Source organism: Aotus nancymaae, unplaced genomic scaffold (assembly GCF_030222135.1).
Source record: "Aotus nancymaae isolate 86718 unplaced genomic scaffold, 86718_ANA_hifiasm-v0.15.2.pri h1tg000041l, whole genome shotgun sequence".
NCBI classification, from domain to species: domain Eukaryota; kingdom Metazoa; phylum Chordata; class Mammalia; order Primates; family Aotidae; genus Aotus; species Aotus nancymaae.
Window position 1 is genome coordinate 23,933,491 of NW_026988455.1, and position 27,885 is coordinate 23,961,375.

A 27,885-nucleotide genomic window follows, 5' to 3' on the forward strand; every position below is an offset into this window, starting at 1 on the left:
AAAGCACCTTGGGTAGCGATTTCTAATACGCCCACCGGAAGTATAGATTAGGGGTGGGGTGGGAATGGGGTTGGAAGTCCAGAGATTGATATTTCTTTGGTAGGTTGATGGAGGGGGAGAAGAAAGAGTGGCCACATTAGTGGAGGCAGGAGTGACAATATAAGTTTGGGGAAAAGAGAATATTGGGGAAAACAGTGAGGAGGATGAACATTGCCTTGGGAGTCCCTGCAGGAGGGTGAGGAGAGCAGGCTGTCCCATGAGAGGATGGGCTCCTGGAAACTCATTTGCACACACTGATGAAGAGAGGACCCCCACTAAGGCTGGAGAGTAAAGCCAGGGAATTCCATTGACCCTCAAGCACAGCCTTGATGGTGGCCTGTGAGGGTGAATGGACCTAGCCAGGTGTCTGCTTCCTGCCGCCATCTCCCACTTCTCAAGGGTGCAAATCCCAGGGGATTGTGTCCCAAACTCCTCGAAAGACTGCTCCTGACAGGCGCCACCCCACCTTTTTCAAGTGTGAGCTTTATCTTTAGATGTGCTGGCTCAGGGTGGAGATGGCTGATGGACCTCAGGGGCCACGTGCAGGCCAGCAAGCAGGGCAGTGTGTTCAACCTCCTCTCCCCGCTGACCCCCAGCATTAATTTATTCAGGAAAAGTTTATGGGCAGGCTGTAGAACTGAAAGCCCAGGAACATGGAACCTGTACCTCTGACCCTGCCTGGCTCACCCTCCGGTGGGGGACTGCAGGGGCAACAGGGGCTCCTCTGGTGAACTATGGGGCTTGCCCCTGATGGGTACCCAGGATGCCTAGGGAGGAAGGAAGGCTGCCTGGAGGTGTTGGCATCGAGGTGGGGCCAGGCTCACATGGAAGAAACACATTCTGGGCTGGGAGATGGCCATGCAAAGGCCTGGAGGTGGGAGGGGCATGGGAGCCAGCAGATCCCACTGTAAGGCTATCCTGAGAGAGCCAGGGAGGGAGCAGGAGAGAGAGGTGAGTGGCCCTGGTGGTGAAGGTTGGGAAGGCCATGCCTATAGGACAGTGGGCTGGGACATTCCAGAGCTCAGTCCCAGAGGCCTGGGCTTATGGTTACTGAAAGGTGTTCAAGTGGTTTGGAGGTGAGCCCAGCCAATGAAATGCGCTGGCCATTGCTAGTGACCAGGATCTTTGCAGACAGCATCTCTAAAGTGGGGGAAGCCCCTTGTCCCCTCCCCCTCTCCTTCTGGGCCAGTTCCGATGGTCTGGCTGATTCTGAGCAAAGCGTGTTCTCTTTTTGCTGCCTGTGGGATGTGCTTAACCTTCCTTTGCTTCCTTCATAGATCCGGACAAAAGACAGAGTCTTCGACAGTATCAGCCACCTCATCAACCACCACCTAGAGAGCAGCCTGCCCATCGTCTCTGCAGGGAGTGAGCTGTGCCTCCAGCAGCCAGTGGAGAGGAAGCAGTGACCCGGCCGGCGCTGCTCCCAGCACTGCGCACCAGGTCAGGAGGACCCGGAGTGGGCTGCAATCGGGGCTCTAGGAACTGGGGCAGATGCCTGTGGCTCAGAGTCTTCTTGAACAGCTCCAGAAAGAAGGCTGCTTCTAAGGTCAAGTTTCATAAACTTGGTTCTGAATTTCTCATATGCATATTAAAGGTGTACATACCTATACATCCTGTACAAATTATCCCTCTATATTTATATTTTTTAAGACTAAGAAAGATGTAAGACTAATGTTCTGTGCTGTATGTTTTTAATGGAAAAAAGTTTGACTGTAGTTGTCCAGGCAAAAATTTAATTCAACTGACCCATTCTGCTGCGAAATGCCACTAGAAAGGTGTATGTAGCCTGCAGTTTTACCTAATAAGCACAATTGGAGGGGACTAGAAATGCAGAATTGTGACGGAATCGTGAGGCGTGCTGCCCAGAGCGTGCATAGCCCTGCACTGAAAGCTAAGAGACACTGGTTCTGAGGCACGGCTGTGCTTGCTGGAGGGAGTGGGCATCGTCCCTTGGCCTCCCCAGGACACCTCCTGTGCTCCCTGCACTGCACGCCACAGACGACTCGCTGCAGCTTCACTAAAGAGCAGGTGGCACTCCAGCTCCTCTGGGTCCTGCTGAGCACAGGACCCTGTCACCCTTGATCCCAGTTACGTGAGGAGTACCTGGGAATTCATTTCATGCCAAAAATGGCACCAAAAAAAGCCTCACCAATCAAAATATTGGTTGACAAATGCTTCCCTGTTCTCGTGCATCTAATGCTAAAATGGATATTTGTAGAAGGGGCAGTCGGGGCGAACTCCTGGTCTGTGTCTCCTTCTAGTCAGTAGTTGACTATAGGCTGCTTGTGGTAGTTGCAAGCAAAGTTTCCCTCCCGCTTTATATTCAATGGGGGAGAAGCCTGTGTGAGAGCAAGAGTAGGTCCCATTCCAGAGCTCAGTCCCAGAGACTCAGGCACGGAGGCTCCTGGGGCTGCGTGTGCCAGAGACCTGACCCAGCCCCAGGAGTCACTGGAATCCATTTGCCGTTCCGCCTCTGGAGTGAGGGATGGGGGAAAAGCCTGCTGTCCCTACAACAAGGTTTCCCAGTCGCTGCAGGGAAGGGCATGCGCCCCAACCCACTCTTTGTCTTGATTCCCTTCCTTCCAGGTAAAATACTGTCATTTCCTGAGAAGTCATTTGGTGTTAGAAAGCTGGCAATGTTTCTAGCTTTTAAATATTATCTGGGCTGAGACCACCCTGTGATTTTGACAGATAGCCTTTAAAAAACAGATGGATCCATTTGCTCATTGGCAGCTTGGCTGTCTTTCTGGTGAGACCCCCCAGGGCATAGCACCCTGTACGGTGCGGGTCAGTGGAACAGGAAGACACCCTGAATACACTTAGAGTTAGATAGTGATAGATCTGATCCCGTAAGGAGAGTTACGAGGTGACTGAACAGTCTGGCAGAGAATAATACTGCTAAGCTCTAATGCCCATGGCATGAGCCCCATTTCTGCCCTGGGGTGTGTGTGTGGCCAGATGGAAGGACCCGTTAGAGCTAACCAGTGAGGATGAGTCAGGGCAGACCCCAGCCTTCGCTGGGGGCTTTTGCCCTTTGAGGGTCTAATGAATTAGAGATGACAGTGAAGTCAGTGTTCTAGAATGTTCTGCAGTGGATTGAAACTCTGGAGAGTCTGGCACTAATCTAGACTGCCCTGCTGCTTCCTGAAATGGTTTTGGCTTCAGGCATCATGTGGATGTTCTACTCAGTGATCCAGAAGCAGAGGGCTGCAGGGGGTGCCGGCAGCAGCTGCATCAGCCTCCTGCCCCAAGACAGCGCAGACTGGGGTGCTCCGAGAGCTGCCCTGCACATCTGTCCTCTGGAAGGCCTGGAGCCCTGGAGAGACGCACGCAGCTCTGACCCACCTGTGCATGAATGTGTACCACATAGAAAAATGTGCAAAATGACCTTCTTTTAACATTCGTGCATTCCCCTCTTGTGAAAGGTCAAAATGCTATTATAATGTTCAGGGAGAATAGCAAAACAGGAAATGCGAGTTAGGAGCCGTGAATGCTGTAGCATTTGATTTCCTTTATTTTTCTCTTGGGGGGACTTGAATGGTAATCTGCAGCTTTAGTAGCTCTTGCTGTGAAGTCAGTGTCTAGTTCAATGGTGACAGAAAATATATATAATTTTTTTTTTTGCATGAGAATCAATTTAGAAAATAAAAAGTATTGGAGTCAAATTTTTTCTTTTTAATATTAATTCAAAATAAATATATTAAAGCTTAAAAATATATTTTTAAGCTTGGATTATAAGGTTGATTACACTAGAATAGTGCCAGTGAAGTGAACAGGCTTCAGACATAGCAGATGGCAGCGATTTTCTAATCTTTGTTCCCTTCCATTTGTAAAGCGTGTTAGAGCGCACGTTAGTTATCTCAACTCTTCCCTCCAGCACCGTGTGCTGGGCCATTCCTGTGAACCTCACTGACACATGGGGAAACTGAGGCAGGGGCTGGTGCTGCACCTTGCTGAGGCCATGTTGTCATCTGGCTGCAGCGCTCTTCGGCTCACTCAGCGTTTCCTGAGCCCTGCTGTGTGCCAGCCTGTGCTTTGAGCTCAGGATTCCAAGGCAAAGGCAATGGAGCCTCCTCCTTATCTAGCCTGGGCCCCTCTTTTCCCTGCTTTCTCAGACCACATCTCTGCCTGGGCAAGGCAGGAAGCTGAACAATAAACACAGGGGGAGCGGCACTACACCCTGCCTTCCAGGGCCTCAGGCTTCCAGGACACAGTCGCTGCTGCTGTGCTGGGCCACCCTGAGCCTGCAGAGTGCGCCTGGGCCCTGCTGCCCCTCCAGTGGGCACCCCAACACTTAACCCAGAACTCTGTGTCTTCTGGAAGTACAAGATAGGGGCCGGCAGTCCTAAAACGGCCCCTCTGCCCTTACAGAGTGGCCCTGGAGACCCCTACCCAGCTTTCCTCTCCCTATGAATGAATCAGCTGTGCTTCAAATGACATCTCTGTCCTGTAGAGGCTGGCTGGGCCTCTCATGGGGGTGCTCACTGTGGTTGAAGTCAGCTTTAATTCTTGACCCTCCAAGGTAGCCTCTGAGTAGCTCACTGGAGAATCGGGTGGGCAGGTGATAAACACCGCAGTCAAATGACTCAATCTTAAATCCTGTGCTTAAGACACCACTGTTACTGCTTTTATATTTGAGGGGTCTAAAGACTGGGTGTCCTCTCAGCCTTGATGAGCGAGTGGCTATTTTCTCAGGCCATCTTTAATGTTGGGGTAATGGACAAAGGCCTGACTGGGCCACATATGGCCTTTTTAGGGCTTCCTGCAGGTGAAGGGCTTCCTGCAGGTGAGTAATTTCTAATGAAGATAGAAAATGACAAACCATGTGTGTAGGTAAAGCCCTAACTTAGAAGGAAGGACAGGCCCAGGGGAACATGGACTCTAAACGGTCCATGTGCTGGGGGCACAGTGGGCATGTGTGTCCAGCCCAGCCGCCACGCCTGGTGCTGGCATTCTGAGGATGGCCCCCAGCTCCCGAAATGAAGCTTTCCTTTTCAGTAACATCCGACGCTTGGGTAGCTTCTTTCTATAAGCAGTGCTTCAATATGGATGTCTAGGGCCTCGTTTCCACCTGAAGGCAGTCACACATGTCCTTTCTGTTGGGCTGAGCTGGGCAGAAGCCTCAGACTGTAGGCCTTCCCAAAACAGGGGCAGCGCTGGCCACGAGTAGATACCTCCCTCCAGCCTCCACCCTGGCACACCCAGATGGCATGGACTCAGGCGGGTTGCTGGATTTCTTTGAGCCTTGGCGTGCTCTACACCGCAGGGCTACACATGTTCCCAGCTTGAGAGAGTGCTGGGGATTGACAAGTATGTGAAACATATAAAGTGCAATGACTTTCTAAAATTCTGCATTCCCAACGTGCCCCTCGGTTCTCTCTCACTGGTCCAAGTTTGTGTGCCGTCCATAAATCCCTTTCTGTGGACGGTGACAATAGGATGGGGGGTGGGTGGGAGGATTGTGGAAAGATTGCGAAGAGGTCGTTGCAGGACCCAGACAGGCCTTCGCAGTGGGTTTCAGAGTAACACTCAGGTTCTCCGGTGGAACTTTCAAAGCTGCCTCCAAGAAAGACCAAGTGGATAAACCCACTCCTGGACATAGTGCCAACCTAGAACTGTCAGCTCCTAGAACTGTCCTGCGGAGGCCGGCTGGGCCTCTCATAGGGGTGCTTATTGTGGTTGAAGTCAGCATTGATTCTTGACCCTAACTCAGGATCACAGGGAAGGGACCTTGGTAAGACAGCACAGCGGGGGCCCTACCTTTCAGATGAAACTGGAGCCATGCAAGGGGCTGGGGATCAACTTAGGAAAGAGCACAGCACTCACAGCGTCCTGGGCCTGCACGTAAAGCTCGCCCCCCATAGAAACGGCAAGGAGTGCTTCCCTCCCCAGGTTCTACATCTGTGCTCCCTCTCAAGATGCGTAAAAGCCTGAGTCATTCAGATGGGAGAGGCAGTGTTTCTGTTTCCTCTGTCTTAGTTGGGGTTCCTCCAGAAGGAGACCCTGAGAGAGGACTTGAGGGTCATGTAGTTTATTTGAGTGAAGATCCCAGGAGTAGGGAGAGAAGGAAGCTGACGAGGAAGGCGTACATTATCAAGTAAGTTACCGTGATGTGCACAACTGGAGCCGAATCCCACTGGGAAACCCCGAGAGACAGAGCTGACACCCCAGAGTTAATCAAGCAAAATGGGGTGACAGCTGGGGTATTTATTCACCAAGTCTATCACTGATGGAAGGCTGTTTCTGGAAACAATTTCTGACTGGCCCTGCACACACCTAAGCATACTTCCCAAGCCGGAGAAGTCCTTGGGCCAAGAGACAGGCATGCATGACAAGCAGACCTGAGTGGAAGGCAGGCATCAGAACTAGCTTGTGAGCTGGTTCAGACACAGACTGCAGGCCTGCTACCCCCTGCTACCCCCCCAACCCCCAAACCCCCCAACCCCCAACCCCCTCCCTGCCCTTACCCCCGCCAAGTTCCTGACTCCCTAGGTCTGGAGTGGGGTCTGAGAATTTACATTTCAAAAAAATATCTCAAAGTGATGCTGGTGCAGCTGCTCTGAAGTCTTGATTTTGAGAACCACTCACTGGTGAGTTTCCAGCCCTTACCTGTCTCTTATTGACGGTTCCTCCCTCTAATTTATAATTATGTTTTCACACCACTTCATGTCACAGATCCCAGGGTCCGTGCTGTGAATTTAGAAGTGGAGAATTAATAAGCATTTATAACTCCATGCAACCATTGCTGGCAGCTTAAATGCCATCTGCCAACCACAATTTATTTATAATGGGGTTTATACATATTTATAAGTTTGCAAGCAACAAATGCACAGTTTTAAAACTGGCACATTTTATAGCAGCCAGAAAAATTGCAACTTTATACCAAGACTTGTGAATGTGAATTGCATATGTATATACATACATGCATATACTTACGTTGATTAAAAACGGATCTGCAGCTCTGTGTGCACATGCAGATTGGCTCTGTGCTGTGCACCTTGGGACTCCTCCCTGGGCTTTGGTTTTACAACTAACAAGGACAACCAGGAAGTCAAACAAATGTGAAGAATTTGGGAATTGGCAGGTCGTGGCATCAGCCATGGAGGATGGTCCTGGATGCCGCTGGATGTGGGACCCGGTACAAAGGGAACAGGAACAGGACATGAGGACAGGGGTTGGGGGAACCCACTGTGGGAAATGACAGAGAAGCCAGCAGGGGAAGATAAAGAAAGAAGAGGGTAGAGGAGGATAAATGTGACAAGAGAAGGGGAGGATAACACAAGTCTAGATTTAGATCTTTGTTCATGCAGCCATGCATAGCCATGAGGCCAGTGGGGAAGGAGCAGAAAGGGAAGGTATGGTGGAGGAAGCCGTGCTCATGATGTCATGCTTTGGTGTATTCCCAGGTGCAGATGCATATATTTGGCACAGTTTCTTGGCATTTCTAGCCAGCTTCTTGGCCTCATTCATGCATTAGTTAATATGTGGCTGGCCCTGTACTGGGATCGAGAGATAGAGAAGCAAATGTATAAGGTTATAACTCTGCCTGAGTTTATAACCTAGAAAGAAATAAAGACACACACACACACACACACACACACAAAGATGTTGGTGTGTGACAAGCCCTAGTGCAGGTTCACTAGAACCAGCAAGAGCAGAGTGCCCAGGTCAGTTTGGGGACTCTGGAGGCTTTGCACTGCAGGCAACTGAGTGTTTGTGGCATGGAGGAGAGCATGGAAGGCTCCGGATGGGGAGTGACAGCCTGGAGTTGCCACTAGCAGTAGAGATGCTAGAAGAGGCGGGAGGCAATCCCAGCCTCCCTTCTTTCCTCCCTCTGGCTGTCACAGATGCTCCGAATAGATGAATCCCTCAGGCCCAAAACACACAGGCTCCTTCCCTAGGGCTAGAAAAATGGTTCTTGCTGAAAAGCACCAGGAATAAAATCTCATACAATTTTAAGTGTCTATTTTTTTGTCTTACCTTGAAATACTGCAGACAGAAAAATATACACACGGGGAAGGAATGCTGTGGTCCTGAGCTTTGAGGTAATGAATTTGCACTCACGTGGACATTTTCACCATAACCAAAGTTTCTAACCACCAAATCAAGTGACAATTAAAACAGACATTAATAGGTAAATCTGTCTTTAAATATTAATGGGTTAATTTTTTTAACAACTATGTGTTGGTTGCAAGTGGAATGTTCTCTGTTCATTTGACTTTTGAATATAACTTGTTCCAGAATATTGTAAAATTAGGTATGTGAATGTTTCTTTGTATTCAGAATTAAACATTTGGTGTTAAAATCCCAGGATTAGGAGACAACTCCATGTAAATTTAATGTGTAATAATAAGTAACTTTTTAAAAAGCATTTGGATGGCAAATTATACATATTGACAGATGAGTATTATTTGAAAATTGTTTTGTTTCCATTAACTTTTGTGAAGCAAAAAGAATTGCTGTAATGGTCTACGTCTTGGTGTATTCACCACTTTCTACTTTGTACTGAAACAGAATTGGCTTTTTGGACATCCCTGAGGAGTGGAAATACAAAACGAGTTTCAAGTTCTCTAATCTTTGTTCTATGACAAATGGTAAAACCTAAGTTATCTGGTCAATCTTTTGGCGATCTGACAACACAGCAGGTGAAGAGAATTAGCTTAAATTCCCTCCTCACTTTCAATGGGTCCACGGGGACTCCTTCACTCTGTCAGGAAATGGTTTCCAAGTGTGAGCCCTTCATGATCTGTCTGGTGCATCTCTGTGCTCCTGGGATCGCCAAGTGCAGGCATGGCATCACATCCCCAAGTGTCATCCTGTGACCCAGGAGGGGAAGATGACACACCCAGTTTAGGTAATGCCGCACTTCTTGTTATAATTGGTTATTGGAAAATGTGCCTTTATTATCAGAACAGTGGTGTGTGCATTTCTGATTATGTAGCTAACCTTTGGATATCTGACTTAGATACTAAAAACATTTGGGTGTTGCGGTTTTGCACTTGTAGATACAATTTAAAAGCATGAAATTGGTGATTTAATTAGATGTTTTCTATAAAATACACCTTGTTACATTTCTGTGAAAGGCTCTTACCAGCGTGGAATAACTGGCTCAAGGGTTGAGAGTAACAACCATTTTCTAAACAGTTGATTGTTTAAAGGACTGTACACATGAGTCTGGGCAATAAAGGCTATTGTGAAAAGTCTCTTTCATTTGGATGATGGATTTTGTATTGCCTCACAAAAGAGAGGAGGGAGCTTGAAACTTTTACCTAGGAAGTAGGTATTTTCAGTGGCTCCCTGGGAGACTTCTTAAAAAATGGTCACAACAAAGCATTGTCCCATCCATCAAGGCTGTGGAATAAAAATGCATCCTGGCAGATGTATTTCCAGAGGACTCATGTTACCTTCTAGCACCTTGTCAGCCTTGGACAGAACCAGGGGTGGGCAGCTACATCCTCACTTGTGTTGGGGCATTTCATCGTGAGTTGTAGCAAGCATCGCCACCAGAACAGTTATGCCAAGCACTGGCCTCCTCTTTACAGAGGACGCAGGACAGAGGCTAAAATGGACCATGTATACGGGAGAAAGTTAGTGTGCAAGGGTTGGCTCTGACCTGTTCTCTCCTGCTGCGTAAACAACAGCAAATGGGGCAGGACCAGAGGTCCCGTGTCCTTGAGCTGTGCTTTTATCTCGATAGGTCTTACGAATTTCTCCCTATCAAAACAGCCATCCTCAAAACAGTATGACCTACCAAAATTGGTGTAAATAGTACCCAATGCACTGAAGCTTCACTAAAATACCACCTGTGATAGTGGGGAAGAAGAAAGGGGCAAGGTTCTTCCGGGTTCTGAATGTGGTTTAATTCCTGAAATGCTGAGAAACACAGGTGAGAAGCAAGCCTGCAACACTGCACATAGCTGCCGTGGGGAGGGTGCCTGGTGAAAACAATAAAATAATCCCGTCACACGGACTCCCAAGAGCAGGTTTACACAAAGGCTTTTGGTTTTATTTTTTAACAAACATACATTGGAAATAATAAAGGTTTCTAACGGAAAAGAGATCTAATGCATAGTTTCTCTGCAGCATAGAAGACCACCTGTTTCCAAACTCCAGGGTTAGGGCTTTGAAACATTCAGCTGCTAAATTACCTCCAGCTGGCTAGCTAGTTAGGCATATTGGTGCATATTGGTATCAAAGGTGATTATTTTTTGCATTTAGCAAATGAGCACAATTACTTTTTTGGTGTATTTTTAATTCAGATTGCTCAAAAGTCTTGTTATTTCAAGGGGACCTCATGTCACACCACAAACACTGATACCTCCAAGTGAGAACGATGGCTGGAGGCTCCCTAGTAGAGTTAATGGATGAAGGCTGAGATACTTAGATATTGTCAGCGTTATGGAACAAAGTGTTATGAACAGTAGCTACAGAGAGCTCCACGGCTCCCAAAGCAACTCACAACTATAACATAAAGTTCTAAAGTCATTTCATTACCTATGTGAAAATGCAATACTGAATTTTTGGCTCTCTGATGCATTTTGTTGTTGTTTTATTTTATTTATTATTATTATTTTTTGAGACAGAGTCTCGTTCTGTTGCCCAGGCTGGAGTGCAGTTGTGCAATCTTGGCTCACTGCAACCTCCGCCTCCTGGGTTCAAGCAATTCTCCAGCCTCAGCCTCCTGAGTAACTGGGACTACAGGTGCGTGCCACTGAGTCTGGTTAATTTTTGTGTTTTTAGTAGGGATGGGTTTCACCATGCTGGCCAGGCTGGTCACGAACTCTTGACTTCAGATGATCCACCTGCCTCGGCCTCCCAAAGTGCTGGGATTAAAGGCATAAGCCATCGCACCCGGCGTACTGTCGTTTTCTTAATCCAGAACTTTAATGTTTTACTTTCCTAGAAATGCCCTGGGTTTTCTCACACTATTTGATAAGAGAATAAGCTACTTTTCAGTGATGTCAAGAAGGCAACAGAAATGCTCCTGGGGAAGATCTCTTTACAGATAGGTTTCATCTCATCAGTAACAAAAATTAGAAAAGTCTTTGGTCAGTCTATGGAGGTGAGTTACCCTGAACCCACAAAAATGTCTCTTTACAAGAGCAATTTGTATCAGATGATGAACAGGAATCAATTTCTCTTAGAAAAAATTATTAATGCGTTAAGACCACTCTTTTAGGTTTTATTCAGGCAAATGCTCACTGAACCTAAATAAAACACTTTAGGCGACTCGGATGTGAGTTTCTTTTGAGGGCTGGTTGGTTTTGTCCTTGTTTTTACAGAGAGCTCAACAAGGCAACTGTGTGCTTATGATAGTTCTACAAACGTGTTCACTTTTCTTTCCATTTATTTGTTTAACACCTACAATCCTTGGGGAAGAGGATGTACAAAAATGTCTTCTAAGTAATCCCTTTACAAAGTAAACAGACTGCTACGGGTTCAACTTATGTAGAAAAGTAAAATTATAGTATCATGTAGTTATTACATCACTCTGAAGAATGCATAAACTGCCAAATCACATTTTCTCACCTGACAATTAAACTTCTTTCACTGATAGTCATGATCAGTGCCGCTTTCAGGAAGCTGTGAAACTGCTGGTGGCCACAGCTACTCAGCTGCGACGCCACGGGGGATTCCTGACTTGGTGCTTTTCTAATATAGAAACAAACTCAACATGGAATCAAAGTGCTGTCTTGTGAATCTCTGCTCATTTCCTGGACACCTTCCGTTTCCTGAAGCAGACCCTGCCAGGGTGGCGTGGGAAGGTGGGCCAGACCAGCTATCTGCTTCTGCTGCTCCCTCATGGGCTCTTTCTTTGGCCTATCTGGGGGCACAAGTTCCTGGGTGATCTTGGCTGGCTTTTCTGTGATTTGCAGAAACCTGAAAAGCATCACATAATTTTGCTTTGGGATATGATTAAAATTACACAGGGACAAATGACTGAAGGGACACAGGGCTGGTGTAGTCAGACCCACACATCTGGGGTCAGCCTTGGACAAGCCCTTTTTTGGGAATTTGGACTTTAACAAATTAAAGTCCAAATTAGCTTGATTAACATGAGACTTCATGTCAGTCTAAGGAGACCAGGGATGGCATGTCCACCTAGTTCACAACCATGTCTTTGTACCAGGGGTTCAGTCCAAACCCACCTGTATAACCTGTTACCTGTGTGTTGTATGCAGATTCTATGTAGGTATCACATGGCAAACACCTGGAACACAAATTCTGCATAACATAGAGAGGTACAAGGATACAAGCATCCATTCTATGCACAGGAAATGTAGTGTAAAATCATCGAAACACCATTCAGAGGCACACGGAGAGTCACACAGCATTGTGTGGCCCATGACCTTCCCTCTCTGTGAACACCAGGGAGGGTGTCTAGGATTCAGCAGAAGGCTGTGGATGGTGTCAGCAGCTTAGTACATCTGAAAGACTCTGGAGCCCAAAGTGGACAAGGCACGTTGCCTACACTGAAATGGGGTGGTGATTCCTCGGGCCTCCTCTGTAAGAGACATCCACACTGAGCAGGCTGTTGGTCAAAGTAAGGTAGCTCTCCCGAGTCACAGTCTCGAGGGGCCCCTGTGGAAGCGATGCATGCAATAAATAAGAACACAGCTGCAGAGCAGGGCGTGTAGAAACGTTCACTTGCAGAGGATCCCGTTCTGAAGTGCTGCGTTCTTGTCCATGATGCAGGATGAGGGCGCTATGTGGGGGAGGTCTTCCTTGACCTTCGGGGAGTGGCTGCTGTTGTTGCTGCTGCTCGATTTACTTCTGCTTGGGTCGAGTGCCGGCTGGATGGGTGAGGCGCGGGCCCCCTGTCCCCTGACCAGGCAGTTGCAGATCAGACGGAAGAAGGCCCGCCGCATCTCCTTGCTGGCCAGCGTGTAGATGACCGGGTTCATGGCCGAGTTGAGTACAGCCAGCACGATGAACCACTGGGCCTTGAAGAGGACGGGGCATGCCTGCACCCTGCAGGCCACGTCAATGAGGAAGAGGATGAAGAGTGGGGACCAGCAGGCGATGAACACGCTCACCACAATCACCACGGTCCGCAGCAGCGCCATGGACCGCTCCGAGTTCTTGTGCTTGGCCACCTTACGACTGCTGGACTTCACCAGGAAGTAGATGCGTGCATAGAGGATCACGATGGTCACCAGGATGGCCGTGAAGATGCTGATGCAGAAGGCGATGTACTTCTTGGAGTAGAGGGGCAGGATGGTGGAGCAATCAGGGAGGTTGTGCAGGCAATTCCAGCCCAGAACGGGCAGGGAGCCCAGAGTGAAGGCAATGAGCCAGCACATCCCGATCAGGAGGAAGACGCGGTGCTTCTTGTTGGCGTCGTAAGGCCTCATCTTGATCATGGTCAAGTGCCGCTCGATGGCGATGGCCAGTAAGCTGCAGGTGGACGCCCCGAGGGCCACGAACATACTGCCCTCCCTGAGGAACCAGACTGTGGGAGACAAGCTGAACGTCCTCTTGCCAGACATCAGGATGTTGACCTTGTAAGCGATGCCGGCCAGCAGGTCGCAGAGAGCGAGGTTGCCGATGAAAAAGTACATGCGGTTGTGAAATTTATTGTTTTTCCAAATGGCAATCAAAACCATCAAGTTCTCCAAGACGATGAAGCTGCAGATGACCAAGAAGAGCACAGTGGTGAGCGTGCTGCCCTCAGAGGCCTCCTTCAGCCTGCCTGCCAGCTTCCCCACGTACTGATAATGCTCCTGCAGGGTCTCGTTCCCCCGCGCGGGCTGGGGGCGCGGCGGGAGGGCAGTAGCCATTACTTGGCATTCACAGACGATTAGCTCTAAAATCCAGGAGAGGGCGCCCGAGGAACATTCATTTCAAAGGGAAGCAGGGCCGAGGCTCCAGCTTCATTCAGCAAGGCGTGCAGGCCAGACTCCAGCGAGGGCTCCTGCCGGCAGATAAAAAGAGGGAGTGACCATTGATAAAATCATCGCAACCCAAGGGGCCACGGCAACACTGTTCGAGAAAGGCATGGAAAACGTGGGAGTACTGGGATGACTGGCCACATCAGGCTGCAGAGAGGGTCTTTAGACACAGGCTAAGTTCCTAAGTGATTGAGCGAGAACATGGGAAGCGATTTGGTGTCTGGAGTTGCTGGGAAGGGAAATTCAGTGCATGAGTTATTGAATCCTGTAACAAAGATACACGGACCCAAATACAGCTTCCGTCTGGAAATCTCCAAGCACTGGAAAATACTAACTAGTTCTCATCTAGGGCCAGGGAGCTGGCGACCCATTATCCCAGTCATCCAGGGAGAAACAGGATTTTCTCAGGACAAAAAAGCAGGATGGAATCTCAAGGATGCCTGCTCAATTTCTAAGACCTCCCTAGCGAGTTTCCCAGTGACACTGTGGGAGGCTCCTGCACTTCCCAGATGGCGTCCCCTGGAGCCAGGCCCAGAAATCAGGTCTGAATGGGCTGTAGGTCTGCCTGCGAGAGAGCCCTGAGGCCTGACCATGCGGCCATTGAGGGACTAGCAGTGCAAGCCTGGGCAGTGCCCCTGTGAACACTGCACTTGTGAGCAACAAGTCTAGAGCCCGGCGAAGAAGGAACACCAACCTGCAAAAACGGGACCCAGGTCTACGGAGGATAAGGGAAGGACAGGAAAGCAGCGCCAATCACACCGACTCTGAGTCTGGCTTAAAATTCAGAGCCCTGCATACAGATAGAACTACATGGGTGCGTGTCAGCCAACAGAAGCGCCACATTTGGGAAGCTGCAGATGACCAAGAAGAGCACGGTGGTGAGAGTGCTCCCTGCAAGAAAGGGAAAGTGGTGAGCAAAGGCCTTGATGGGTTCTGAATTCCAAATCTTCCCCCACCAGACCTCGAACACTTGCATTCAACCACACTGGTAATATTGATCGGCCTTCTGTGATGTCGGTGAGGCCGCACACCCAAACACCAAGGTAGAAGCCGCTTTCAGTGGATTCATTTATTTTATTATTTAATTATTATTATTTTTTGAGACGAAGTCTTGCTCTGTCTCCCAGGCTGAAGTGCAGTAGCTCCATCTCTGCTCACTGCAACCTCTGCCTTCCAGGTTCAAGCGACTCTCCTGCCTCAGCATCCCAAGTAGCTGGGACTACAGGTGCGTGCCACCATGCCTGGCAATTTTTCTTTTTTTTGTATTTTTAGTAGAGATGGGGTTTCACTGTGTTAGCCAGGATGGTCTCAATCTCCTGACCTTGTGATCTCCCCACCTTGGCCTCCCAAAGTGCTGGGATTACAGGTGTTAGCCACCACGCCCAGTCATCATTTATTATTTGAGTTTTTAAATAGCTAATTAAGTTCAAATGAGGCTAATTTAAAATAGCCCACTGTGTATATCCAGTGAATTTTTTTTTTAACTTTCACAATGTTTAAACCACAGCCCTAAATTTGCTTCAGAGACACGTGAACCACTCACCAAAACTATGGGCTTTTCATTTTAGAGTGTGATAGACTCCGAATCTCATCCACCTATGAGTTTATTACCAGGTTCAGTCCCTTGGAGATCGGGGGCTTGCCTCTCTGGGGCTGAGAAGCAGAGGTGGCTCCAAATGATTTCCACATCCTTGTGACCCTCTAGAGTAGTGGATACTGTCAAAGCTCTCCTCTTCCTACATCAATTCGGGGTTCCTGGGTTTCCAGAGATGGCCCCTTGCTACTTTGCAAAGACTTTTTCCAGTGTCCCGGAGCTTAGAGGTGTCGGTTGTTCTGGAAACCCCAGGAGGGGATGTCTGAGCTGATGTCTGTGCTCTGCCTGAAACTGCCCCGACCCTTCCCAGCTGCCGCCTCCTGAAGTCACAGAGGCCTTGGGTGGAGGTCAGCTGGAATGCCAAGTGCTGGCAGAAAGCCTTATGTGTTGGCCAAGGCCCTCTGCTAACTGCAGAAAGAAAAAGTCAAGTTCCACATCCGGGCTGATGATGCAGGACAAGGGATTGCCAGTCCAGGTCTCCCCCATCACTCACAGCCATGACAGGCAGTGCAGGGCCCTGGGCCTGCCTCCCCAAGCTGTGGCTCACCCACACCAGCCACCAGCCCTACTTGGCTCCCCATTCACCTGAGCAGAGACCATGCTTGCCTGTAGGTTCTCCTGGAGGTGAACAGGACAGTTCAGTGGGCAGCCTTCCCCCCAGCCCTTTCCTCTCTACTGTTTCTGATTTTTATTTAAATCTTTCCCATCCTTCAAGCCTCAAGTCAAATTCCACTTGCTCTGTAACATTTTGGAATCATCCCAGCCCCTGGTGACTTTTCTCTGAGGCTGCATGCCACTTTTGAAGAACTACTGCAAACTGTTTCTTTAAGAGGAACAATACCATAGACAGCAGCATTTTCTGAGCATTGAGCTTATCCATTAACGGGAGGACTTTCACCATGGTTAAGTTCACGGTACCCTCTCCAGCATCCTGTACACCAATGGGTACTCAAAAGATGCTGTCCCTTCAGTATTTTTGTTTTCTTTTTGAGAAGGAGTCTCATTCTGTCACCCAGGCTGGAGTGCAGTGGCACGATCTCGGCTCACTGCAACCTCCGTGCACGGTTCAAGCCATTCTCCTTACAGGCGCCTGCCATTACTCCCAGCTAATTTTCATATTTTTGGTAGAGATAGGGTTTTACCATATTGGCCAGGTTGGTCTTGAACTCCTGACCTCAAGTAATCTGCTGCCTCAGCGTCCCAAGTGCTGGGATTACAGGTGTGAGCTACCACATCCGACCTTGTATTGCTTATTATTTATTTATTTATTTATCTGTGAACAGAGAGTGGAAAATCACTATTTCTGATTCCCAATTTGCTGGGTTTCCACCCCTGATCAGGGGCCTCTTGGGGACACATGTGCTGTGCCTGGCATGCACCCTGGCATGAAGCCAGGTGTGAGGACAACCTGGGCCCCCAGGCTGTCTCCCGTCACCTCCAGTAACAGAGCACAGTGCTGATGGGCGCCATGAGGGCTCTGCCATTTTCCATATGAACAGCCACTCATGTTCATGGAAAAGGCATGGAGCAAAGGCAGTCTGTGAGCAGTGCCCTGTGTCAGCAGCCTCCCTCCCATAGCAGCCAGGGCCAGAGCCCTTGCCATGCTGCCGAACGGATGACCTGTCTGGCTTACACAGCAACTGGAGGGGCCTTCACCTGGCAGGCAGCCAGCTGTCCATGACACCACAGTGTCCAGGTTTATCCTACAGCATTGCTGGGATACCCACTCCACTCTGTGGGGTTTCTGTCTCAGAAAACTGACACGCTGCAGACAAACCCTGGTTCCAATGTCAGAGATGCCTGAGGCCCCTTTCCCCAGCTCAGGTAGGGATTCAAGCACAGCTCCACGTTCCTCATCCTTTAAGGTAACACTGGCATATGGTTATAATTCAGACTGTTCTTGTACTAACTCAGCTTGCCTCCCTGCCTCAGTTCCCCCATGACAACCTGACACTACCATTTTATACACGTCCTGGCTCCTCTGAACTTTCTCCATACCTTTGCTTTTGCCGTGCATCCAACAGAACAAACCCACAGCTCCACCGGCTCATACAAAATTGAGCAGAGCAGAAAGCGAACAAACAATTAAAAACTAATAACTAGCAATAAAATAACCCCAATAAACACAGAATAAGATGTGCCAGAGACCCATCAAAACCATGAATCTTGAGGGCAAACATATTTTCCCATTAACATTTGATTTATCATTTCCCTTATAATTAAATATTCATCCCTCAAGAAGCATATTTGTCCAGAACATCTTTTGTTAAATACTATTCTCTGCATTTTGCATAAGTGGAAGATATCTGATATGCTTTGGAATCTAAAAGCTCATTTTCTCTGGATTATCAACATTTACAAAGCAGTCCTCATCCCAAGAGTTAAGTGCTGGGCTAAAGGCCAGATTGATTTTGGACGTGTCTACACATTATTGTGCACAGTTAAAAGCATCTCATGGACAAGATCTCCCCTCTGCTCCTGAGGGGTATCAGCCGCAGATCTCAAGTCTGCTAGAAGAAAGCTCAAAGCCCATTGTGGCCTGAGGCTCCTGGAGTCAGCGAGCCCTGCTCAGGGCAAGAGGGGAGTCAGCCACTCTGGCGTGTCGGTACTAACATTACCAGGCACTGCAGGTACCAGCAGGCCTGGGGGGCTGGCCTGCCCCACCACACAGAGATCAGTGAGACCAGCACCCAGGCCAGTAATAGGATGGGGCTACAGCCTCCCTTGTGCCCCTCCTAGTCACCACCTGCCCCCAGGCATGACCCCTACCTGGGATAGGACTCTCCCCTAGGTGAGTTTAGCCCTCTTCTGACTTCACATGAACGGAACCCTGCAGGATACAATTGTGTCCGTTGCTGTCCTCTCCCCATGATGCTTGCATGAGTCATGCACATAGATGCACGTGCATGCTGAATTTTCTTTCTTGCTCTCATGGTGTGGGCAAATACACTACCCTCTCTTCATTCTTGTTTATGGACGTGGGGTAATTTCTTCCACGGCCCATGTGTTATCATTAGGTAGCACCACTGAGATTGACTGAGGATGTTCTCTCGGCGAACATGTGTCCATGTTTCCGCAAGGCCAACGTCTATCTGTGAGCGGTGTGTTGGTGTCTGGGACTCAGAGGCACTGAGCTTTCCAGACCGTGGCCAGCCCATCCTGCGAAACTGGTGTGGGGAGGAAGGGTGGCCCCCAACAGAGGGCAAGACTGATGCAGTATTAGTCTTCACTCTTTGCTTTATTCCAAAAGGTAAGCATACAGAGCTGGCCGTGACATTGTAAATTTGATAGCTGCTTAAATTCCACCTGAACACTTAGAACACTCAGATGCTGGGACATGTGGCTCTCTGCAGACTAGCTTTGTATATGTTCAGATAGCTGGGCACATTACAGAAGACACAGGAGTATGGACAGCTGCAGGGTAGAGACGCTCCTCCTCATTAGCGGTGGTCTTCTAGTGCAGACACTGATGCTGGGCTGCCCCCACTGCCTGTCTCCATGGCAGATCCTTGCCTGGGCATTCCACTCTCTTTCAAATGCTGCACTAACACGTTTCCCTGACCACCTGGGCAGACCTCGCCCCCCACCCAGCTCTTCAAGAGACTTAAGTATTTGATTGTCTGCATCTTCTGCATCTTACTGAGAGACACCACTCACATGTGAGCTTCCCTGAGTTCTACTCAGTAAAGACCCCATTACCTAAGGGTTTTCATGTCATCCTCACTAAGCTGGGATCATCCAGACTACCTCAAAGCATTTTAATACCAACACGTTTTCTTTTTCTTGAGAAGGAATAACACAACTTCTGAAAGATAAGTCTGCTGTGGATGACCCCAAGTCAGACCCTGCCAAGGGTCAGAGGTGCCTACCTTCCCCCGATTTCCAAGGAGAAGCATGGCTGGGGGGATCGTGAGCCAGAGAGAGGAGGCCAGATGGATTCCAGATGTATTTTCTATACTAGCGATTCACTTTCTCTACCCACGTCAAGTTGAAAAATAAACAAACTATAAAAGGAAGAAAAAGAGAAAAAATAAAGAAAATGTTTCCACAGTCTGGTCTCCTTCCCAACACCCCCCTTTCTCTCTCCACATAAAAGAAAAGCACAGTAAGATAGTAAGAAACTTCTCTTGGTCAGATGCAGGATGCTATGTTTTTAATAGGCATGTATTCCCAGGGAAATTAACTAGTCCATCCTCCAAACTGAATTAAGACACCAAACATACGCCAACAAGCAAAATTTCTTGGAAAGCAAGATTTTTTAAAAATTCATTTAAAATAACTTAGAAAGGAAGTAGTGAGTCGGCCGTTTCACGGCTCCAGCAAAATTCCTTTGCTAATGAGTAAATACTCTTGCTCTCTATTTCTTGGGTGACCTCACTCTGCTTTTGGAGATAGTCCATTGCAAAATGCATGCTTCACATACCCAGCCGCACATGCTCGGCTCATTAATGCAGCTTCCCTGAGAAATAACAACTGTTAACAGACAAACCAGGTGAGGGCTTCATATCTTTTCTCCCTTTTCTTCTTCAGAGCATGGAAGTCAGTGCACTTCCCTGGTTAGACCTACTGCTTCCCGGTGGCTTTTTCACAAGTCCTTCTTTGTCACAAACAAGGCTGGGACATTATGAGCTATCTGGGCACAGTCCAGGGAACCCTAGAGATGGAGGCTGTGCCCCAGAAAACTCAGTACCTGTCCCCGAGCATCTGCTTCTGTGAACACTGTCCTGAGCTTCCAGACGTGTGCGGAGAGGCAAGTGCATCTGGTCCAGGAGGTATCTGACCCCCTTGCCTGTCCATGACTCTTTTTAAACGTTCTCCATTCCACCACTTCTTCATGATGGCGTAGGATTAAATGGCTCTCAAGATTTCCACAGGGATGCGGAAACAGGTTCTGTCAGATGACTAAAGGCACATTCAAGTAAGAGGCATCCTGCCCACAAAGTCTATCTGAGATCCTTCCTATCCTTTTCCAAAGCAGCAGTCTCACCTGGTGACTAGACGTGTATGCCACCTTGCACCATGGACATAGCACACATAGCCCCCATGATAGCATCTGCCTGCTGAATGTACACAGGAGGAGACTGAGGCTGGGGGGTGGGGGTCCCTTGTCCTTAGTCACAGAGCTTGGAAGAGACTGAGCTGGCCAGTGTCCTTGCCATCTGATTCCAGGACGTCACATTAGGGATGATCTCTTTGGGAGGCTGCCACCTTGCCACTGGTTCTTTGCCTAGGTGGTGACAGGAGATTCTCTTGCATGTTTTAGAGACAAACTGCCTCGTGCTCCCATGCCAGCACAATCTTAGAATGCCATTCTAGGGCCACTGAAATATCTGGAAAATTCTGAAGCCAGGAAAATGGAGTGGCACCTTCAAGGCCAAAGATCACCATCTACTGCCTGAGGAGTGGACCCTCACCTCGCTGTGTGAGCTGACCCCAGCCCGGCCTTCGGGCAGTGAAGATCCACTCACTGGGCACCAGTCTGCACTGGACAATCTCTTCACCCATTTGACCCAACTGGCCTATCGTCATGTCCCTTATAGACACAGCTTCAATTCCTCAAAAATAGGATTCAAAAAAGAGAAGAAGACTTTATGCCCAGTAGCTATAACAGTAACAACAGCTGAACCGTGTTATTAACTGAAACTAGATGCGATTCCACTCAGTCTGTTCTTTTCCTTTTCTTTCAAACATTATATTATCTCCAAAACCTTAAGGAAAATCTTAAGGCAATTAATTTGGCGGAAAACATACAGCAGAGGAATAATAGGAAATGGCTTCAAAACTGATAAGAGAGGAATTAGGAAGTCAAGTATGAACCCGCAGCACCCTGGTTCTGGCTAAGGTAAACAGACTGCAGAAGGCTGGTGGCCCAGCTCTGGTAACATTTGGGAAACAGTACAAAGTCCTGGCAGTTAAACGATTCTACAACAGGGCAACCTCAGATTTTCCAAGATTGTGGCGTGCTCAAACTCTCTCTCTCTCTCTCTGTTTTTTTTTTTTTTTTTTTTGGTAATAAAAATATATACATACAGTATAGGTATTGAGGAAGATGAAAGAGATATCATGAAATCAAATTAGTATCATAATTTCCAGAAAGAGGAAAACCAGTCCTGAATTTTGAGAAATAAGATCTTTAGGAATAAGAAACTATGTAAAGTTTCTCCTATAGGAAACTGTAGTTTCTACCCTTTGCATGTGGTAGAAAATCAGGGAGTCATGCATTTGACAAAAATTCACAATGGTAAACAGGAAAATGGCATTTTCAAAGACGAAAACTGGTTGAGAAATCATTCTCTCTAAATCTTAGGGGAGGCTCGTAAGGGCTAGCTTCAGTATGGATCTCTGGTGTGAGGTGATGGAGTGACTTTGGAGGCCTAGAGTGAATGTTTACTGGTTTGCTGATGAAAAAAGCCTGATGTGTGATTCTTCTATGGCAACAAAGTCATTCATCCTAGCACTGAGCTCTGCATCCATGAAACAATACTTTACAGATATGAATACTTCCACAACTCCTCAAGCACCACACACACACACACACATGCACACACACATACCACACCATCACCACCTCCTTAACCAACATCAGCCCTGGGAATGGCCAGCTATCCTTGTTAGTCATATATCTGCAGAACATAATCCTTTCCTTGTACTTTCTAGGAATTATCTTTTTCTTAACCAAGCCTGCAAGATTTTTGTCTATGAATAAAAAATATTGAAAAGATAAATTATGAGTATGTGGTTATATACAAAGTCTGTGACTTCTAATGTCCAGATTTTAGAATGACACCTAATTCTGGAGGTCTCAGAGGTACAGCTAGGAGTGGGTACTATGTACAGGGTGGGCCTCCATTTAAAAATAACCTTCCAAAGAGCTCTCTGTTCCCGTAGCTCTCCTTTCCTTATTGTAAGAGTCAAAACGAAATGTGTTCCCTTAAAAAATCCAACAAGAAGTTCCTCTCTTATATCTAAATATAAAAACACCACAAAGAAATTGGGAGTGTCCAAAGCCAGAAAGTCAGAGGAAGAGACACACAGACAAAGAATGAGAGAGAGAGAGAGAGAGAGAGAGAGAGAGAGAGAGAGAGAGAGAGAGAGAGAGAGAGACAGGCTATTCAGAGGCTCAAAAAGCCCAAAGCCCCTTCTCTAGCCGTTATCTCAGTTCTGAACACAACGTACTGACTTTCCATGGGAACTTCATTATTGCATTGTGGGGACTTGTCTTCCAGCATCGATTCTGACGGCCCTAATTGCCTTGTTTGAGAAATGTTAGTAAAAAACTAATTTTCTGGCGAAAATTGCTTAAAAGAGTGATTTTCTCAGGCGAACGACCACAACCCTCTCTCACGTCCAGCGTCCCCAGGCCTTGGCACTGCGGGCGCCTAACTTTTTAATGGTCGAAGGAAAACGACTGATGGAATTTCTCCACCAACAGCCTCTCCACTTTCATCCAGGTATTCAGCTCCAGCCAGTTGTGAACGCTGCCGATGCAGTGGAAAGGCCTCCTTCGCGTTCCTGCAGCGGCTCTGGGGGAGAGGTGCTGATGTGGAGCGCTCCGGCTGCGGCGCGCCCAGGCCCCTGTTGCACCGGGGATCGGTGGGGATTTTGTCGGAAATGAGGACAGGGTCCGTCGGCCCCCAGCCCCCCACCCTGGCTCTGCGTCCGCGCTCCCCGCTCGGGCCCGCCGCTCACCTCCGTCGGCTGAGAGCGCTGGGGCCACTGGCATCCTGGTGGGTGGCGCGCGGCGGTGCCTGGGCGCCCGGTCTTGCGCTCGGATGCCCGCTGGGCTCGGAGGTTCGGCAATCTCGGGGCTCGCGACGAAGTCGTTCCCGGGCCTGGTGTCCTGGTCCGATGCGTCCTGCCGCCGCCTTCGGGTTGCCGGGTCCCCGTCCCCTGTCCCCAGAACCGGCTTCCTCGGCCTCTGCCCGAGCGAGTCAGAGACCAAACTTTTCCAGCGGCCCGCCTGGGCGGGACCAGCATCCCGCCCCTCCCCTCGCTGTCCCTGACTCCCGCCCCTCTCCCCGCCCCTCTCGTCCCCGCCTCCCGCCCCCGATCTTCTCACTCCTCCCGCTCCCCACCTCCTGCCCGAGCCGCCTGGTCTCCCGCGCCCGCCCGCCCCCACCCTGCACCCCTTGTCCCCCACCCTGCACCCCTTCTCCCCCACCCTGCCAATCCCCTAGGGTCCGGCTCTCTCTTCGGCCCCTGTCTCCAGGTCGGCCTCCAGACCCTGTTCTCACCCGGCGAGCTCCAGGTGCCCACCCCGGAGACCCAGCAGGAACAGGCGGCGAACAGGGTCCGAGGACTGGGCTTGGGCGGGCGCCTGCCGCGCTGACGGCGAGGGTTTGAGCCGATTCTTAATAGGATTGATTAATACTATCATTATCATTGCCCCGATCCTGACCATTTCCTTCTGAAACTGTCCGACCACCGGCTTGGGATTGTAGGTGGGCGTCTGGCGCGGACAGCGTTTTTGTTTGGGCTTCTCGGCCCTGGTCCCCTCCGGCGGCTGGTCCCTCTCTGCGCTCGACCCCCGAGGCACGCAAAGGCTTGGGCTCCAGGCGGGGGCGGCACTCTCCCCCCAGCCCCTGCTGGTGCACCAGCGCCCACCCCGGCACAGAGCAGCGCCCCTCCTAGACCGGCAGCCGGCGGATCGCAGCCGGCGGATCGCAGCCGACCCCCATGCGACACCCTTCCTCATACGGATTTGCCCCTTTTGTGTGGCAAAAAAGAAAGAAAGAAAAATCCATGTGAAGGTTTCAAACATAAGAATCCCAGGGAGGAAACTGCCAAATTTTCAGTCAATGGCAATGGCCATGATTGAGCGAACACAGAAGCAAACGTAGAAGCTTGGGGAGAAAGAAGAAAAAGAAAGAAAAAGGAGAAGGAGGGAAAGGAGAGAGGAGAGAAGTGGAGGAAGAAGACGAAAAAGGAAGGAGGAAGGAGAGGCCTCTTATGGACTGCGTATTCCTGGGCCAGCAGAATCGGGGCCGCAGCTCCACCGCACAGAGATGGGGATGCTTCGTGCAAAGGCGGCTGGTTACTTTTTGCCTTTTGCCCTCTTGCCCCCAGAGGATGAACCCAGCGCATCCTTCCCTTGGAGCAGGGTGCATATGCTTACTTGGGGTGCAGTTTGAGCGGTGAAGGGCCCCTCACATACTAAGGCAAGAGTGGAAGTTGGCTGCACTCCTGTTCCCTGCTGAGAAATGCAAGCCCTCAGCAATTGAGCTGAAGGAGGCAAGCGACCCTGCCTGTGGAGGCTGCCGGCCCTAGAGGCTCTGGCCCCGGGAGCTGGGGGACTTCCCAGCATTTTCACCTAATCCACGTTGCAGGTGCTACTGTGGAGCCTCCCGGCACTGTAGCCTTCCAACTTGTTTAGAGTGTCAGTGCGCGGCTCTGAGAAGCCACTTCTGTCCCAAGTTGCGTATGAGCCTGCGTGTGCTTCCCTTTGCTGGACTCCTACAGCATCAAGTCAACAGAAGAAGGGAACGAAAGAAGGGAACATGTGGCATCCTCACAGTCGGGATAACAACACAGCATTCTGTGGCCACTGTGTCTGTAGTTACCCAAACGGTCAGTGAGTTCATCAACAAATCTGTTCAATTCGTTGCTTCCCATGATGAAAAATTCACTGCTAGGGTACTGGTTGAGGGTTGTTTTAACTGGCACCCAGGTCTCCGTTCCTGAAGAAAGTCTATAACCCAGATATAATAGAGTAACCTTGAGGCGTGCTTATGCCTCCAAAACTAGTCTCCGAAATTGGACTCCTGAAGCCCTGAGGAGTAATGTGGCTCTCATGCTTTATGGCAGGTTTCCCTGAGAGAGACCCAGGATCTGACCACAGCATCACTGAAATTCCTCTTTCAGTGATGTTGGTGATTTCGAATATCCTTGATGGTTTATATGAACCTATGAGCATAAATAGAAATCTAATTCTGACGAAAGAGATGCTTGGTAAAATGTTCCAGGTGGTTCCTGCGTCTTTCTGTAATGTGACTGACATTTCTAAGAAATTCCTGCAGTGCATTTCTTAAACATTTATGGAAGTACAACATACGTAGAAAAAGTGCTCAAATCCTCAGTTTCCTGCTTCTCTAGTTTTCATGAACTAAACACACCCAGGAATCAGTTCCTCAGTCAAAAATAGAAAATGACCAGGGCCATAGAACCCTGCTTGCTCCCTCTTCTTGTTACTGTCTCCTCCCAAAATAGCCACTGAGGCTCCCTTTCCCTAAAGATCCCTGTCCTCAGTGGGTCTCTCCACACACAGGCCTCTCACTTACCCACTGCCCCACCCCATCCACTGCCCCTTCCCTGAGCCTTAACGCTCACTCACTAGACCCTGACAAGGAGCTCTCCATGCCTCTGTAGAGACCATCTCCTCTCACCACTCCTCTCGAGAGAAACAGCCCTCTCTACAATTCTGTTGAATAAGTCTCCCCCTCTGCATTCTGGTTCACAGGGGAAAGCAATTTCACAGAAGAATGCCAACTCATAAACTTAGAAATGGGAGAATGAGGAAATCCCTATTCTGTAACCCTTAGTGAAATAATTAAGCCAGGCAGTGTGTACTAGCGAATGTCAAACCCTTAGGCGAAAGTGTGCAGGCGAACTGGTGCTAATTAGAAAAAAAAAAAAAAAGGTTTTCCATTTTTCATTTTTTTATGGAGACATCTGGTTGTACCTTAAAGGAAGATCAAACTCACTGTTACTAGTACTGGCTTAACCTAGCATTATATGATGCAAAAGAAACACACAACATCATTGGTGCTGTGTGCTTGCCAAAGAGCGTTCCATTGAATCAATTGCAAAGCCTCTAGACTTTACTTCCAGTTTACAGGAAAGAAGAGCTTGAGCAACAGGTTAAATGACACCATGGGAAACAACTCGACTATCAGAGTGTGGGCGTCCTGCAGTCAGTTGCCTGATCTCTTCCAAAAAATCAATGTCAAGAAAAAGGGTGAGGGATTCTTCTGGTATGAGAACAGCTGAAAAGAAGCATAATAATAAGCACAAATCCAGATTGACTCCCAGCTGGATGAACCAGCACACACACACACACACCCACAAACATTTTGGAGGAAATTACAAATTAAAGGGGATATTGAATGATATTATAGAATTTTTGGTAATGACTTTAGGTCTGATAATGGTATAATGTTTATTTAGGAGAATGGCTTTAATTTTAGGAGGTGCCGCTGAAGTATTAAAGGGTAAAATGTCTTGATGTCTAAAACTTATTTTAAATGGTTCAGCACAGTACGTGCACATCAGCTGATACGACAAAAGGTTGGTGATGGTTGGTTCTAGGTGGTGGATACAGGAAAGGGGTTGTACAATCTGTTCTCCTTCTTTGTATCTTTGAACTTTTTCCATAATGAAAAGTTGGGGAAAGATAAAATGGCAGGTACTAAACAACGAAACCATTTCTCTACCTGTGCTCTCAGACTTTAAATCAAATCTAGGCTTATGGGAATAAAATTAGAAGATACTATGAGTTATATTTGTATACTTTTGAAAGTCATGTGGCCTTAAACTTCAATATGATTTGAATAAATGTATTACATAATTATATAATATGATCTTACATGCTTTTTTAATTTAAAAAATGAAATGCATTCACTTTCCCGACAAATTAGTGTCCACAGCCTGGTGAGCAAGTACAATATAGTTAAAGAACATGCAGTTTAAAATTCTAACTCAAAGTGAGCCCTTTCTCCAGCAGAACCAGTGCACTGCGGGAGAGCAGCGTTGTCTCGGAAGAACTGAGTAAATGCAGCTCCTTTCTCCCTCCCTTCTGCCCCCCCAGCCTCTGCTTCCAGGATCCCAGGACGCCTCCCCAAGTTTCTGGATCTGAGTTAATCTGCACTATCTCTACTCTTAGCTCTGTTTAGCACAACGGCTGCAACAGATGGTCAATATCTGAGTAAATGTGAATGCATGCTATTTTTTTGTTTGTCTAAGGCCTCGTCTCAGGAAAATGTGTGTTGGTCATAGTTTGCACACATGAGCTTGACACCTCAAGTCCTGAAGTTTTCCAGAGGAGGAGTGGGGTCTAGCAGACAGTTACATTGGTTAATTGTATGTGTCCACTTGACTGGAGCATGGGGTGCCCAGATATGTGGTCAAACATTATTCCGAATGTGTCTGTGAGGGAGTTTCTGGATGAGATTGACATGTAAGTCAGTAGACTGAGGATAGCAGATGGCCCTTCCTAGTGGGGTTGGGTCTCACCCAGGTAGTTGAGGGCATGAGTAGACTGTTACTGAAGATAAAAAGCCAACACTCTCCCTAGTTAGAGAAGAGTCTCTAACTAGGAGAATCCTCATAGGACTAGAACTGGGACCTTGGATCTACAGATGTTGG

At 48.5% G+C, this 27,885-nt stretch overlaps 4 protein-coding genes across 5 annotated transcripts in view; 1 reads left to right on the forward strand and 3 right to left on the reverse strand.

Moving 5' to 3' along the window:
- The window catches only part of SHC3 (SHC adaptor protein 3), a 161,909-nt gene extending 155,429 nt beyond the window's left edge, over positions 1-6,480 (forward strand). Inside the window, exon 12 of the mRNA XM_012463356.2 lies at positions 1,317-6,480. Coding sequence (XP_012318779.1) covers positions 1,317-1,445 — 129 coding nt within the window. The 3' untranslated portion in view covers positions 1,446-6,480. The remainder of the gene's footprint in view (positions 1-1,316) is intronic.
- Positions 6,481-6,791: 311 nt separating this feature from the next.
- LOC110568493 (uncharacterized) lies at positions 6,792-7,627 on the reverse strand. The gene is given in 4 exon segments (XM_064361592.1): positions 6,792-7,005; positions 7,008-7,303; positions 7,306-7,361; positions 7,363-7,627. Coding segments are annotated over 4 exon segments (657 nt in total). The 5' UTR covers positions 7,506-7,627; the 3' UTR covers positions 6,792-6,843.
- Positions 7,628-10,018: 2,391 nt separating this feature from the next.
- On the reverse strand, positions 10,019-22,586 carry S1PR3 (sphingosine-1-phosphate receptor 3). Of its 2 annotated transcripts, none has more exons than XM_012463393.3 (2): positions 18,295-22,586; positions 10,019-13,954 (listed from the first exon to the last, which is right to left on the reverse strand). In XM_012463393.3, the coding sequence occupies exon 2, from the start codon at positions 13,818-13,820 to the stop codon at positions 12,684-12,686; it is 1,137 nt and encodes a 378-aa protein (XP_012318816.1). In that variant the 5' UTR covers positions 13,821-13,954; positions 18,295-22,586; the 3' UTR covers positions 10,019-12,683. The 2 variants fall into 2 exon arrangements, with proteins under 2 accessions (XP_012318816.1, XP_064217663.1); XM_064361593.1 differs by lacking the exon at positions 18,295-22,586 and adding an exon at positions 14,626-15,993.
- Positions 22,587-22,655: 69 nt separating this feature from the next.
- LOC105724637 (uncharacterized protein C9orf47) lies at positions 22,656-23,926 on the reverse strand. Its single transcript, XM_012463415.2, is given in 5 exon segments — positions 22,656-23,022; positions 23,025-23,048; positions 23,215-23,443; positions 23,749-23,785; positions 23,787-23,926. Coding segments are annotated over 5 exon segments (540 nt in total). The 3' UTR covers positions 22,656-22,912.
- Between the last annotated feature and the right edge of the window lie 3,959 nt (positions 23,927-27,885).

Coding starts and splice junctions, on each gene's coding strand:
- S1PR3 (XM_012463393.3), bottom strand. CDS start 13,820: ATGGCTACTGCCCTCCCGCCGCGCCCCCAGCCCGCGCGGGGGAACGAG.